This window comes from Littorina saxatilis, linkage group LG10 (genome assembly GCF_037325665.1).
Source record: "Littorina saxatilis isolate snail1 linkage group LG10, US_GU_Lsax_2.0, whole genome shotgun sequence".
Classification (NCBI taxonomy): Eukaryota; Metazoa; Mollusca; class Gastropoda; order Littorinimorpha; family Littorinidae; genus Littorina; species Littorina saxatilis.
In genome coordinates this window covers 7695621-7712269 of record NC_090254.1, presented here as the reverse complement: position 1 = coordinate 7712269, position 16649 = coordinate 7695621, and the positions used below count along the sequence as shown (strand labels likewise).

Here is a 16649-nt window from a genome sequence, read left to right as displayed (position 1 = left end):
ACTGAATTGTGCATCATAACTTGAGAAAATGTGAACACGTGGCTTCCTGAAGTTCCTCTGAGTCAAACTCATCTCTTTTCGTTCCGAATATTTACAAAAACACATTATCAAGGCGATCTATTAACTTCATCTTTCTAAGGAAGTAACATCGTTCCTGCGACACAAGCAATTATTTTTTTCTAAAAACGAGGTAAAGCTTACCCACAACGGCTTCTGTTCGAGTCTTCTTAGCTTGTCATTCTTCTTCAAAGATCAGTACCCGACTGAAGCGAAACCGGCCTGTGAGTGCTGACGTGGAACTCGGGTGACCTGCGGAACTTTGAAAATTCACGTGTTTTACGGGTAAAGTTCTGTCGCTGCTCTATCGCTTCGCGGCACAACGGTTAAGACGCCACATCGCGCGACAATTCGTTTTGCGTTTCGTGACAACTAATAATAGTGTGTCTGTCTGTCCCAGTGTCTGTCCACTTAAAGGGATAGTATCCACCGGAAAAATGCCTTCAGATCGCTTTCAAAGCATCACCGTAATATTCTACGTTACAAATAATGCTACCATCCACGAGGACTAACTTAACTTTGCAAATGCAACAGTTTTGATAGCTAATTAATTGTCGTAAAAGAATCCAAGGAAAGAACACTCTTGGAATGGTTGGGTGATTTCCCTTGTTGTCAACACTGAATGGCGTCTTCCTGCGATCAGTTTAGTCTAACAAGGTAAGTGTTACATTTTCCAGCTTTAGTTAACGTTGTCTGACAGGAAATAAAGCTTTCAATAAGACAGTCAGCATCAGTGTACAAGTTGCTCTCGGCAGGACTGCAAAGGAATCGATGATGCGAGTCAAAAAGCTCTGCAGCACTCAAAATGATTCGCCTTGACGAAGATTATACTCGTACTTTAGAAGCAGTAGTAGTACTCAGTCAGATTATCTTGGACATATGTGTTGCCTGTTGGTGATCCTTTCAAATATATGTCTCTAAAGTTGCGCTTTTACCTATATGCATTTGTTTAAAATTCCATTCATGTCACTGATCGAACACAGGGAACAGTAAACGTGCGAGAGTTCGAAGCAAAGCATGCATTCACTTTGTTTCAGAAAAATAGAGAGCTCTAAAAATCATGTCTTTTCTCATAATAGTAACCCAAAAGAGAAGAAATTATACTTATCCCTCTGAACAATGTAGAGGAAATCAGTGTTATGTGCATTTGTTGTGTGTGTTGTGTGTGTGTGTGAGAGAGAGAGTTGCAGTGGGACGAGGATGTAGCTCAGTCGGTAGCGCGCTGGATTTGTATCCAGTTGGCCGCTGTCAGCGTGAGTTCGTCCCCACGTTCGGCGAGAGATTTATTTCTCAGAGTCAACTTTGTGTGCAGACTCTCCTCGGTGTCCGAACACCCCCGTGTGTACACGCAAGCACAAGACCAAGTGCGCACGAAAAAGATCCTGTAATCCATGTCAGAGTTCGGTGGGTTATAGAAACACGAAAATACCCAGCATGCTTCCCCCGAAAGCGGCGTATGGCTGCCTAAATGGTGGGGTAAAAACGGTCATGCACGTAAAATTCCACTCGTGCAAAAAAAACGTAGTGTACGAGGGAGTTTCAGCCCACGAACGCAGAAGAAGAAGAAGAGAGTTGCAGTCTGTTCAGTCTCGTTCTTTTAGACCGGCAGGTTGACTCAACGTTTTGGCATAGCGGCGTAACGCGACTTTGTTGTTTGACAATTTCTGTTTGTTTGTCATGAACCATGACAGGTACGCCCTCGTGATCGAGCTGATGACGGTCACCCTAGGCTTCATGGTGGTGCTCTCCCTGGACCGTGTCGTCGCCATGGTGACCGCACTCCGCTACGATCAACTGGTGACCACCCGACGACTCTGGATCGTCTCCATCATCATCTGGACAGGAAGCGTCATCTTCCCCATAGCAGTCCTCGCTGACGTCAGCATGGAGAGCGAGCACTGCATTTTTCAGCTTTTTCTGCCGCGCTACTCTGTGACAAACGGATTTGCACATAATGTATATTGGAGTTATATGACGCAGGTGTACAACATTTCATGGGCCACGAACTTTGAGTAGGCACCGTGCGGTGAAATATTGTCCGTACAGTGCAGTGATGTCACGTGTGAGATGTGACCAATCAGAGAAGAGTAGTGACTGAGGTCACGTTTGTAGATAGATTAGACAGCAGAGCTTTGCAGACCATTGACAAGAGAAGACGGGTCTCTTACTGGGTAAAGTTTCTCACCGGGCGCTGGGAGGTCGGTTAGACTCGTGCCGCGGTATTGAATCGTTGGATTCAACTGCTGTGTTTACAGGTATTTATTGAATTGATATTTTGCTCGGAGATATTATTTTGCTCGGAAATATTGACTTGAGAAATGACCGGGAGAGTCATGTGTGAATTGGCTGAAAAGCGTGCGCGGTTGTCAGCCATTGTTGAAAATGGAATGGTTACATGTTTTTCGGAAAGGAAGTCGCTTATGAGTTAGCGGGTGTATATACTGTAACCGCATAAGTTAGTTGCCGGTAGTGATAAAGAATGTCAGAAAAGTTTATTCAAGTATGGAGACTTATGGTAGTTTAAACTTGTGTATTTTAGCATCCCGGGCCGAGAGCGGTCGCGGAAGTGGGAACGAGACGGGAGGTTCTGCCCTTACGCCCGAGCCGTGAGCTGTGGGGAGTGCAGGAGGGGAGACAGCGTGAAGCGCTGTAAAACGGGAACCCCGTCCCCATTCCACCACACGGAGACAGTTTGTGTGGGTGGGGTGGAGCAGTGCGTGCCACTGAATATGTGAGTACGACTGGGAGAAATTAACCAGCGTGATAGCTGTACGGAGATACGTTTCCCAAGTGAACAACCACGAGACGTCGAGCGTCGTGGGTTTTTATCATCTGTGTGTAACAGAAGTGAATATTGACAGAAGTATTGCTTGAGACAATGACTTCGTGTGTAGTGAGACAGACGGGCTCTCACGGAACAAAGCTTAAAGTGTTATACGTGTGTGCACGTGAATTGTAGACTGCCTGACAAAGTAACATGTATGTAATTTTGTGCAGTTAGACTCTGTGTGTTAACAGAAATAGAACTTCCATGTTGAGCGGGAGTGATCTGTAGAATGGATGAAGAATAATATGTTTATGTTGTGTTATTGAACATTCTAATAGAGGTACAGAGGCAAAGGGCCGTAACTGTGTTCGTGTTTTTGTGCCTGGTTGGAATGTGTGTGTGTGTGTGTGTGAAGGCTAGATAGTAAACAGAGAGTAGCACACACAATTTCTGATAGGAGTAGATATACATACATACAGACATACACACGTAAATTCCAGCCGTAACATACTCCTTCGTTCTGTATGGAGCGAGCAGTCTGGCGCTGATTTTCTTCATCGTGGGGCTCAACCTGTTGACGCTGAGGAAGACGCTGGGTCACATCGAGCAGATCGCCGTCACGGTGGTGGGGGAGGCGAAGGAAGCGAGGGTGGCCGCCATGAACCACAAAGCCGCCGTGACGTCACTCATCGTCGTCCTACCGTTCCTGTTGCTGTGCAGTCCCATCTACGTCCTCTTCTTCTTCTTCTTCTTCTTCGCCTTCTTCCCTGGGCTGACCGAGACTCTAGACGGGTTGGTGGCCATTACTGTTTGTCTCGGACTCATCATCGGGAACAGTTTGCTCAACCCCTTCATCTACGTGTGGCGTTCGTTGGAAGTTCGGGCAGAGGTCAAACGCTTTCTGTGTCTTCGTAAGCTCTTCGCTCAGGACAACCCACCCTAGGGTAGACAGAACAGTGGTGGTCAGATCAACACCGCGTCGACTAGGTAAGGTTAAGTCGAACAAGAGTTAATAAAACAAACTATCCACTGAACAACAACACTTCAAACAAGAAAATGAAACAAACGAACATACAAGGCCAGCCAGCTAGCCAGCCGACCAGCCTACAAAACACCCACCTTATTAACAAAGACTGAGCTGGAAATCATTTGCAAGTTGGCTGGTCCTGCTCGGGAATTTGGACCACTCAGATCACGGATTAATATGAGCTTCTACTGCGTATTCTGTAAATATTTCCTTTTTCTGCAAATAGACGCCAGTCAGAAGGACAATTTCGTCTTCGTCCTTTTTCTACAAAACGTGGCCGCTAGTAAACCGCTGAATAATGATTCAGATGGATTTCGTTTGTTCGCCTTTTCTCTCCTTTTTGGATAGTGTGCCTAATCTTGGTTAATGGGCAGATTTTAAAGGGATGCTTGTCGACGGCGGCGGTGTGAGGATTAAGCCTCGTTCAAAATACATCAGAACTGAAAAGTCAATGAGAAACCGTTTTCTCGGTTACTGTTGTTGGTATGTTACTGTTGTTTCCAAACCAAATGTTTTACTTTCAAATTCTTTCTCGCATGCATATGATTTTTTGGTGGAATTTGAAGACAAAAATCATAACTGATTGTTCTGATGACGAAAGATGAAGCTGGTGCCAATAGTATGATTACTTTTGTGGACCTGCAGATCAGGGGTGTACACTTGTCACAAATGCATCTTATTGTGTTGTATTGTGTTGGGTTGTGTTGTGTTGTGTTGTATTGTGTTGTTATTGTATTGTGTTGTGTTGCGTTGCGTTACGCTGTACTGACTGACACACAAATACACACACACACGCACACACACTCCCACGCACGCACGCACACACGGTAAAACACACACACACACTCACACACACATGCAAACACACACACTATGACACACACACACACACACACACACACACACACACACACACACACACACACACACACACACACAAATACACACACAATGTGTGTGTGTGTGTGTGTGTGTGACGACTATTTAACCCAAAATCAACACTAGTACAAGGGAAACAAACCCTGTTGATTGGCATTTGGTCTGAAGCCAGCTGATTGCCTCCCCTGAATTTCTTAACCCTTTTCTTTTTTTGCTCATGGTTGTGTTTTTTGTGGATTGTATGTTGTGATTTTAATATGATTTATCTTATCATGTTCTCTCCAGCAGCAGGAACACGGATATCTTTTTTGTCTCAACCGGTGGCAGTTGTGATATTAGAGCGTTTAGTAGAAATAAACTTTAAACAGGTAGATGAACAAGAGAATAACAGCTATTGTGTTTTAAGCGTAGCAATAGGGTCCGATATTTAGACGAGACAAGTATAATGCACGCACGCACGCACGCACGCACGCACGCACGCACGCACGCACGCACGCACGCACGCACGCACACACACACACACACACACACACGCGCACGCACACACACACACACACACACACGCACATGAAGTGAAGAAGCAGCTGCAGATTTAGAAGAAAATAAATGAATGCAATGGATACAGTTTCTGTGCATTTCACGTTTTGTTGTGGGAGAATTGTGGCAAAATTAGTATTAATTACACCGAAAATCATGGGTTTGAATACAAAGATTGTGCACCTGACATGAGGTAATAAATAAAAAGACCACCCAAGGGAGTGTCCGATGAAGTGGTCAGTGATGGTGATGAGTGACTGCTGAAGGTTGACAGTCACTACTACTGGCGCGTCCTTCAAGGGAGTGTTGTATTCTATACTATGTGATATTCGTAATGTGATTGCTCTGCTGTGAAACCCAACTCCTGTGTTAATTATGATAGGGTAAATTTACATAGTGCATGATTATATTTGATTGTGATAGTCTTAATAGACATGTGACCTTATTTAGATTTTATCTGTAAATGTATTCAATTTTAAGATGACACGGACAACACTTTAGGTCAGTGTTATTGGAAGTATGAAAGGTGTGCTTGTTATTACATACGTGAACCTATGTTTTATGTTTTATGTGTGTTGGCCTTTTGTCCAATTGTTGTTATAATCGTTGTGTGCCGAAGAAACTTTTCCATTTGTATGTAACATTTTAATGGACAATAAAGTGTTGTTATTATTGTTATTGAGGGGTCGAGGACGACCCCTCTTTCTTCAATGGGGTGAGAGCGGTGAACATGTGTCGTTGTTTCACACACACACACACACACACACACACAAACACCCACACACACACATGCACCCACACCCACACATACACCCACACACACACACACACACACACACACATACACCCACACACTTACACCCTCACACACACACACACACACACACACACACACACACACACACACACACACACACACACACACACACACACACACACACACATAAAGGAGCGCACAGAAAGTCATTTTCACCCAAATAGTTTATTTGCCGTGATATGCTCATTTTGTGAACAAAACCAGCGACAATTTGAAAGACAGGTCACCGTCTTTTCAAAAAACAGTGGTTCACAAAAAGTATGGCAAAAGATAATACTTAATGTGTTTAAAATCACGAGTAAATCGAGTACTGGAAACTATATGGGAAACAGATCATTGCCTAGTGTCACTCAGTGCAGGCAGATGGAAACCTCAGCTTCAGGAAACACCAGGAAAGTGTAGGAATACGCAGGCACAGTCACCACACCGCGAGGCGCTGATTCAGGTTTCAGGGGCGGCAGGTTGTCATTCACCAGTTGTAGTTTGACACCGTTCAGGGCGATGTACCTGCAAGAAGCAGCCCCGATTGAATTATAATCCGATATTGATCTTCTCCATATACATCTTTGTGAAGAGAACTGTTTCTTGACTCAACAAAACACTGTTCAATTTCCCCCGAAAGCGGCGTATGGCTGCCTATATGGCGGGGTAAAAACGGTCATACACGTAAAAGCCGCGAGAGTTTCAGCTCATGAACGAACAAACAAATGTTGGATTAAAATACAATATGGATGCATGATGTGTGCGCAAACGTTCGTTTAGATTATGGGTATATTGCAATGAATAACCCCTCTCTAATTCACCACGCCTGTCCAGAAATAGACATATAGACATAGCCACAATGCAATTCTTTATTAATTTCGGGTTCTGAAACAAGCATGCCGACGTCCCAGCCGTAACACAAAAGGAGGTTCGTTTAAAACCAGAACGACAAAACATCAAACAGAATGACTACAAAACAAAACAAGAAAGGACTAAAAGCGTTTCGAGTTCGATATGGACACTTCTGTTTTGCAGATAAACCCGTGAACACGAATTGGCACAACCGATTAAGACCGGCACGGTTGGCCTAGTGGTAAGGCGTCCGCCCCGTGATCGGGAGGTCGTGGGTTCGAACCACGGCCGGGTCATACCTAAGACTTTAAAATTGGCAATCTAGTGGCTGCTCCGCCTGGCGTCTGGCATTATGGGGTTAGTGCTAGGACTGGTTGGTCCGGTGTCAGAATAATGTGACTGGGTGAGACATGAAGCCTATGCTGCGACTTCTGTCTTGTGTGTGGCGCACGTTATATGTCAAAGCAGCACCGCCCTGATATGGCCCTTCGTGGTCGGCTGGGCGTTAAGCAAACAAACAAACAAACGAACAAACAACCGATTAAAAAACAGAAACATTTTGCTGAATAGCGCATTCAAATGAAATTAAATCAAATTCACTTTATCATGTCAATCTGAGAAATGACATTGGTGGCGCATAACCATGAAGCCAATCGGACGACTGAAACATAACATTAATATAATTGTACGATTCTTAGATATGTATAACCAACTTTTACAGTCTCAATGAATACAAATAATCTTCTCGAGAAGATGTAAAAGATTCATTTAAACACATACATACACACGCACTCACACACGCACGAACGTACGCACGCATAGTACACATACGCACGCACGCACGCACACACACACACACACACACACACACACACACACACACACACACACACACACACACACACACACACACACACACACACACACACACATTACCATAAGAGTGTCGAACACATGTGCTCTATGAAACAGCAATACAACTCCGATCCCATACACACCTTGACACTAGTCCGTCCTTGTCTCCGGCAGTCAAAGTGTAGCGAAAGCGAGGCTGGTGTGTAAACTGGTGCAGGTCAAAGGTCACAGGGTAGTTGTTAGGATTCAGCATGTACACCGCCAGACTACCAGCCTTGAAACTGCCAACATTGACAAGAAATATATGGAGTTAAATGCTAAACATTGCAGTAAAATCAAATCAACATTAAAAAAAACATTCCGATGTCAGTTTACAACGATAGTTTTTAGTCGATCCTATTGGTGTAAACATGTATTTTATTCAATCATGTCAAATACAAATACCGCATACATTTGATTCATTCAAAGGAGCACAACAAGCTATATCATACAGCATAACGTCACGCTCATAAGAAAAATACCTATATCTGTGTTAGGCATTTCTGTAGTGAAACTACAGGGGAAGCTACTGGAAGGGTATCTATCAGGTGTCAGACAGTACCAACTCTCAGACCATCGGAAACCATTGCCACAGTAACGTAAGCAAAACTGCCGTTCTCGTTTATTTATTTTATTTATTTTATTTTATTTTATGCAATTTATATCGCGCACATATATCTCAACCACGGATTCAAGGCGCAGGGGTTTATTTATGCCGTGTGAGATGGAATTTGTTACACAATATATCACGCATTCTTGAGTAAGGCACGCTATTTCTTTATGATACAGGAAGACTTGTTTTGTGAATGTGAAAGTATGCAAAAGCTCTTTGTGGGATGTTACGCAGGTTTGCTGATTGAAAATGTTGCTGTCAGCTCTTTATCTCACGTTTATCCAGCTGTCAGCGCTCGAGATAGGCAGTTTGTAACGTATAACTAAAATGAGAGAGGCAGATTGTTCAGAAACCAAAGAAAGTTGTTAAAAATGACATAGGCAATTATCTTATGAGCGTGACGATAAGTCGATCCTCTTTGTTTCCAATTTCGTATTTTCTTTTCCTTTAATTCCTTTATTTCTTTACTTACGAAGGCTTTTAAGTCGAAACATCTAGCTTGTATTTGTTTGTGTCGATTGAGCCAATTGTGGTCCTTCCAGTTTTTATTGCTTCTGTTGCGTAACTTTAAATTCTTAGCTGCAGTCCTTTTTTTGTTTCATAACTTACTTATCAGTGTTTGCACAGGCAGCGTAGACACGCACATCCTGACGTCCTCCTGCATTGAACACAGCGCCACGAACAATCCTTTTGTACAACACTGTCAGCCAGAAATCCTGACGCCCGAAATAAGCGATAAAATAGAAATTAAACATTCTAGACAGAAACTATTTGAAAAAAAATATATCAGCTTATTCAATCACACAATCTTAATTTGATGTTGTAAAAACAGCAGAGTGAAATATCAATTAAAAGGGACCAATCCGTTGCAGGTTCACCATTGATACAAAAATTAGGCCCCCAAAAAATATGTTGGTTTAGGGTAACCCGACCGACCCTATGTTTTCCCGCCGACCATAACACTTTTTTTTCATTTGTAAAAAAAACACAAAATAAAAAATAAAAAACCTATTGACACATTTTGCGAATTATACCGAGACTAAGGGGAGTAACCTACTTTGAACTCGACATCACATAATTATGACAGTTGCAATGGCACCTTCGAGCAAAAAGAAAAAAAGAAAAGAAAAGAAAAGAAAAGCCTACCTACTTCCCCTTTTTTTGGAACGTTACCCTAAACCGACATTTTGTTTGGGGGTATTAAGCCTGAATGATACCTTCCAACACTTAAATATTTAAAAACTCGTGAGTTTCAATGTGAAATGTGTCTGAATATTTTGTCAGCATGTTGCATGAAACGTAATCAGTCTCTTGAGTAAAGAAGCAAAGATGATTTCAGCACATCGAGAGCTCTGAGGGGGGAGGGGGGGGGGCAGAAAACACACAAGGCATACAAAGAGAATGAACAGTTTATACAATTTGTTTTTTAAATCCATGTTTTGCAACCTTATAATAAACAATTCCCATACACTTTGAAGGTAAGTGGTTCGTGTCATGATAGATGCTGTTACTGTTCGAATTCTTGGTAGAAAAATGCTGCACAGACAAATTGCATATCTAAAGATTTGGAGCAGAAGGCAAATGCTTCAATGTTTTACCCCCAATAACCATGATAACACAAGAGCACAAACACATGTGAAAGCGGCTTCTGTTCTCACCGGATTGGGATTGAGGTCTTTGTCCAGAATACCGTAGTATTCGTGAGGGCTGAAGAAGACATGGCGTATGACTGTCTCGATTCCTTGACGAGCACACACTCCAAGCTTGTCCAGCCATCTGGCGTTAACATATAAATCAATAAAATAAAATATAATAAAATTAACTTTATTATCTCACATTAAGAAATTGCAGTGGTGGTGCATGTAACATAATGAAATTCTACAAGCAACAACATTAATATTACGACAACCACAAACAACGAAATCAGAAATACGCCGTCAAGATATAACAGATTCATCAACACAAACACGTTAAATTCCTTATCAAAATGTAAAGCAGGAGAAATACACACTCATATAATCCAAACCTGAAACAGCTGTATCACACACACACACACACACGCACACACACACACACACACACACACACACACACGCGCGCGCGCGCGCGCACGCACGAGCTCACGCACACATATACACACATAAACACACACACTCACACAAACGCACACCCGCGCGCACACACACACACGAACACACACACACACACACACACACACACACACACACACACACACACACACACACACACACACACACACACACACACACACACACACACACACGTATAAGTAATGCAAGCCCCATCATATTCTTTTACGGAACATAATCTTGTTACGTAAAAGAAGCATATAAATGTATTAATGAATGACAAAGTATACTCGAGCAATGTTTACATTAAATACATATGTCACAAAGACGGTTGGAAAACAAAAACAACATTAGAAGTTTTAGAAATGGAAAGATTTTCAGTAACATGGAGTCAACCCTTTACTCACAGAAACCCTGAAACAAATCTGTCAGTCATCCCTTGAACACCGCCATTTGTAGCACTTCCGGTTTCACTCAGCCACACAGGAAGCAGTAGGTCCACAGAACGAGTTTGAACTAAGGCTTGGCCCACCATCCACGCTGCACCATCCATTGTGTGTATGTTCGTAAAGTTAGACAGGCTTCTAGTTCCTGCACCTATGTAGTACCTGTTAAAACCCACATAATTATTCACTGGCATCATTTCAGAAACAGAGGCAAACAGATTGCATTAAACGGATTGCCGATTGCTAACAATATCTAAAGCAAGGAAAGGGATATTTTTGTTCATATGTTAGAATCTTAATGTTACATTAATTAGTTATTGGACCAGATGAAAGGGAACATATGTCTAAATGAAAACAAAATGAGAGAAGAATAAAAAAGTGGTATTTTTTCTTGTTAAACTATATTATATTTTAAGTCACGTACCCCAAGTGTAGGAGAAAAATTATTATTATACCGAATTATCATTTTTATTATTGTATTGTAAGTGTAATTCAGTGCTTGAGTGCTTTATACCAAAACAATAAAATATGTAAATTATCTCGCTTTTTACTTGCTGTGAAACATTGTCGCTTTACAATACCATGACTTCAAATTAAACAGTGTGCAAGTTATTAATTAGAAGAAAGTACTCTTTAAATAACTTACTGATGGAAAGATGCTGCACGTACAGTGTTATGTGCTCCCGCTGCCAGGAATCTGCCACACAAACAACAGTGCCGCACAGCACTGAATGTAACTAAACAAGGAGCTCTTAATGAGATACAACAGTGCCGCACACCACTGAATTTAACTAAACAAGGAGCTCTTAATGAGATACAACAGTGCCACACAGCACTGAATGTAACTAAACAAGGAGCTCTTAATGAGATACAACAGTGCCGCACAACACTGAATGTAACTAAACAAGGAGCTCTTCATGAGATACAACAGTGTCTAAACACACATCTTTTCTTGACCCTCCCACCAAAAGTGAATTCTCCGAAGTTAATTGCGAAACAAAGCTTGAAAAGACATCCACATGGGAACCATGGCCTCACGTTGGTTTTTTTCTCACCTCTTGCGTATTTCTTCCCAAGGAATAACAAGAAGTTTTGAGAAGTTTTGAGAAGAATGTTGTCTTTCTAAATGAGTTATATTTGCAGCGGAAAATCACTGGACAGGTTAAATATCAGGTTGTGCATGCGTCTATATCGTAAACAATAAAATGGAGTAAATCCATGTCTTGATCTACCTCTACACATTCAAAGACTGAATGAAAACGACATTTACACGGATAAATATGCATTATCATGAAACAGTCACTCACCCTTTGAAATATATGGGATCAATACCAGCAATGTCAGGGCCCATGATGAAGGAGGAATAGTACTTGGGGAACTCGGACAGCATGTTCCTTAGTGTATTGACATCTTTGGACAGCTGTTGTGGCGTCACCATTGTGTGGAAGTGACCTTTATACAGGTTGTACTCTGCAAAGAATAGACATTCAGGAAACAATAACAATAACAATAACAATAACAATAACAATAACAGCACTTTATTGTCCATTAAAATATTACATAAAAATGGAAATTTTTCTTCGGCACACCCTGCCTGCCTGTAAACGATTATAACAACAATTGTATAGGACGACACACATAAAACATAAAACATAAAGGGGATACAATCAAATATGATATTGCACTATGTGAATTTATGTGAAACAGATGTATCTCTGTACTAACCACCCACCCACACCCCCTTTAAAATCAAAACATAAAGGAAGAAAAAAAAATCATTGCAAGTTCTTAGATGTTTACACTTACAGAAAACCTAAATGAAACATGTTCAGGGACTGATGCAAGCCGAATTTCATAATGAGCTGATTGAAACACCTTTTTTTCTCCAAACACTTTTTATCTTATTTCTGCTGTTCTTTCTTGTAACTGTTTCATCAAATGTCTGTCAACTATTGTATCAAAGCATTCAAACTTTGACAACATGCCAAAGGAATCAGCGCAAGCAGTGTTGAAATGATTACTTTGCAATGTTTTGATTATCATAATTATTGTGTTGGTGTTGCAAATTTGAATAATTAAAAAAGAGTCCTTATGTCCCCAATCCTAGAGATGGGAACATGGAAGGCTGTCCTTTTTTTATTACATAATTTATCATTTTGTTTGTTTATTTGTTTGTTTTATTTGCTTGTCTGTTCGTGCGTTTGGTTATAGACGCTTGGACTGCAGTGTAGGTTTCTTACTTTAGTCTGTGTTAATTAATAAACGTGTTGTCTTCTCTTTTCTCCCTTATACCTTTGTTTTTGTCAAATATATATTGTTTTCATATGTATGCATATTTTGTTTTTGGGTTTAAAGAGCAATCTGTTAAAGTCTCGCCGTAAGATATTGTAATCCGTATGTTTGTTTCTCCTGTTAGGGTCAACACCATAAGCTTGAGCTTGTTGTTGATCCTTAACATGTATAATTATGCATTATCCATACATTGTTGAATAAACGTTGTTTTAAGCAGACATTGTTTACAAAAAGCAACCGTTCCACAACTTCTTGTCTTTCTCGAATGAAGATACTCTAGTTTTTCACACATTCAATACATCAAAAAGAGGTGTGCGAGAACCTACCATTTCCTAGTTCAAATCCAGCAATTGTGATGTTTTTGTCCGCAGAATATTGTAGAAGTTGGCGAGCGTTGTCAGGATTCCAGGAGCCGTCAGTGTGTCGGATAGTTTCATCGGACAGGATGAAGATCAGATCCCAGCCCACAGTGCGGAAGAAATTGTTGTAAGTCGCCCATTGCTCCCCCGTCATATCTGGAGAGGAGCAATTAATCCACGTTCCCTTGACGTAGACAATGTTTAAATAACACACATATTGCACTACCCTGCACAGTAACACCAGTAAATTGACAGGGCAGTATCATGGTCCCAGTTATTTAGACTTCTGAAGATACAGAAGATCTCATCAGCAAACATCATGTTAACTTTCTTAGAATTTAGTTTTCGGTGTTGGCTAAATATCTTACATAATCTGAATAAAGCATTTAAAATAGTATAAACAACCGTTCCAGGCCCTAGCTTGTTTTATTGTCCCCTCGGTGCTTTTTGTTTGCTTTGTTTTTGTTTCGTGTTTCTTCTTCTGCCTCTCCTTCCTCTCCTTCTTCTTCTTCTTCTTCTTCTTCTTCTTCTTCTTCTTCCTCTTCTTCTTCTTCTTCTTCTTCTTCTTCTTCTTCTTCTTCTTCTTCTTCTTCTTCGTGCATGGGCTGAAACTCCCACGTTCACTCATGTTTTTGCATTCAGGCAGCCAGACGCCGATTACGGGGAAAGCATGCGGGGTATTTTCGTGTTTCTATAACCCACCGAACTATGACGTGGATAACATGATCTTTCCGTGCGCACTTGGTCTTGTGCTTGCGCGTACACACAAAGGGGGATAAGCCACCACCAGGTCTGCACATAAGTTGACCTGGGAGATCGCAAAAATCGCCACCCTTAACCCACCAGGCGGCAGCGGCCGGGATTTGAACTCACGACCTTCCGATTAGGAGGCCGATGTCTTATCCACTGGGCCACTACGCCCGTCATTTCGTGTTTGCTTTTCAATGTTTCTCTTTCCTTTTTTTTCTATCCTCGGTTATTTCTTTCGTTCTCTTTGTTGGTTTAAACAAGATTTTATTAATGAAATACAGGGTGGCATGTATATTATATACGATATAAACATTTGTGGCCACACAACAAGATAAGCTTATATTAAGTGTGGTTATAAATATGTACATCTAGATAGGAATTGTTATTTCACGTTATGTCAAGGTCATAGAATCACTTATACCCTTATGAGAACGCAAGACAGACAAGATACAATTTTTACACACACACACAAAAAAGAGGAAACAATGCAGCAAAAGAATTAGAGGATGTGACAGAGGACGGGAAGGACTGCAATATCGGGGAGATCCCGGGGGAGGAGGGTGGGGGGGGGGGGGGGTCAGAGAGACGATGAGAGACTTTCACAGACTTGCTAGATCAATGCTTCTGCAGCAGCAAAAATGTCATTTACATTGTCGTTCTCTCTGTTCTTGTCTAGTGAACATCTCAGCAAAAAACACAAATATCTTGTAGCACGTGCGCATTTGAGGTTGGTTCTTTTTATTCATCATTTCATGTTTCATTTTAGTTTTAGTTTTCGCCAAGGCAAAGCATATTTATACATAACAAAGAGTACAAAGTCAGTACAAAAATACACATCAAAACAACATACACGCATGTGTACCGTCAGAAACATCAACAACATGTTTTGTAATCGGAATGTGTATTGCTTGTCATTATTAGAACGTGTCCACACAGTCTGCGTGTTATCGTTCTCTATGTTGCTCTTGTCTGAAACGTGTGAACAAAGAAAATGAATAAAACACGCTTATACCAACATTCTAAGCTTGAACGTCTCACCATGCCACTGATGTCCTGGCCCAGAAGGGTGTGTCCCACCCACTATGTAGGTCACGCCAGGGTCACCCCAGCGGACCCACATTGGTGTCAGTGCACGTGCTAAGTTTTGCAGTTTCTTCGAGCTGAAAACGCAAGGAATAGATCAAACATGTTGGGTTGGCAGAGCTAAAGAGCTGAGACAGGAGACATAAATATATTTATATATAAGACATATAAAGTTTTGTTTATTGTTCAGACAAACAATACATGGGCGATTGTGGCTTGACTGTTCTTGAAACTGTTCAGCAAAGAACCAGAGTATAAAACCAGACGTACTTCAGATCATCAGCCAATATATTCATATTAGCTTTTAATTGATCACACACACACACACACACACACGTACGCACTTACGCACTTAACGTACGCACACAAACTCCCTCTTTCTGTCTCTGTCACTGTCTCTCTCTCTCTCTCTGTCTCTGTCTCTCTCTCTGTCTCTCTCTCTCTCTGTCACTGTCTCTCTCTCTGTCTCTGTCTGTCTGTCTGTCTGTCTGTCTGTCTCTCTCTCTCTCACTGTCTCTCTCTTTCTCTCTCTCTGTCTCTGTCTATCTCTGTCTCTCTCTCTCTCTCTCTCTCTCTCTCCGCCAGTAAATGTTTGTTTCACTTGCAAACAGAGATCGTGTACCTGACATGAGGTAGCAAATTTAAGGACCAGCCAAGGGAGTGCCCGATGAAGTGATCCGTGATGGTGTTCTTGGACTGCTGAAGACCGACTGTAACTCTCACTGGAACGTCCTTTAAATTATTGTTGTGAGGGCTGTCTGCACGAGAAAAGCGGGCATTTTGTGAAGCTGTTGCTATCCAGGAAAGGCACAAGATGAAGAAGATATGCGATCCACGGATGAAGTGCATTGTGAAGCCGTCGATTGGAAGATAAGATGTTGACGGTTTGGATGTTGTTGTGTGGAGTGCGACTCCCCAGCTAAAGCTTTCTGCGAAGTACAGGGCTGGCTATGAATGGCACTATCAGCGACTTACATTAATTTATTGCAGGATTATGTGGGTGTAAGTACGACTTAATCCAAGGACAACCTTGCTTGTTTTTTGTGTGTGTGTATTTTTTTTTAAAGTAAATATTAAGGTATAGCCTATATTCTCATAACGATAACATAAACCATTTCCATTGTTGAGAATGATCTCGATCCGATCAGAATAATAGGTGCAATGTCCTCATAGAAGCACACACATACACACACACACACACACA

The 16649-nt window shown here is 41.5% G+C and overlaps 1 protein-coding gene and 1 long non-coding RNA gene across 2 annotated transcripts; one reads left to right on the top strand and one right to left on the bottom strand.

Moving 5' to 3' along the window:
• The first annotated feature begins 1995 nt into the window (after positions 1 to 1995).
• LOC138979181 (uncharacterized) lies at positions 1996 to 3181 on the top strand. Its single transcript, XR_011459918.1, has 2 exons — positions 1996 to 2312; positions 2597 to 3181. It is a non-coding gene; the product is annotated as an uncharacterized lncRNA (long non-coding RNA).
• Positions 3182 to 6230: 3049 nt separating this feature from the next.
• On the bottom strand, positions 6231 to 16420 carry LOC138978082 (heparanase-like). Its single transcript, XM_070350708.1, has 10 exons — positions 16068 to 16420; positions 15401 to 15522; positions 13580 to 13768; positions 12269 to 12431; positions 11608 to 11658; positions 10923 to 11123; positions 10084 to 10201; positions 9035 to 9141; positions 7917 to 8054; positions 6231 to 6591 (listed from the first exon to the last, which is right to left on the bottom strand). Exons 1-10 carry the CDS (start codon positions 16292 to 16294, stop codon positions 6435 to 6437), a joined length of 1473 nt encoding a protein of 490 aa, XP_070206809.1. The 5' UTR covers positions 16295 to 16420; the 3' UTR covers positions 6231 to 6434.
• Between the last annotated feature and the right edge of the window lie 229 nt (positions 16421 to 16649).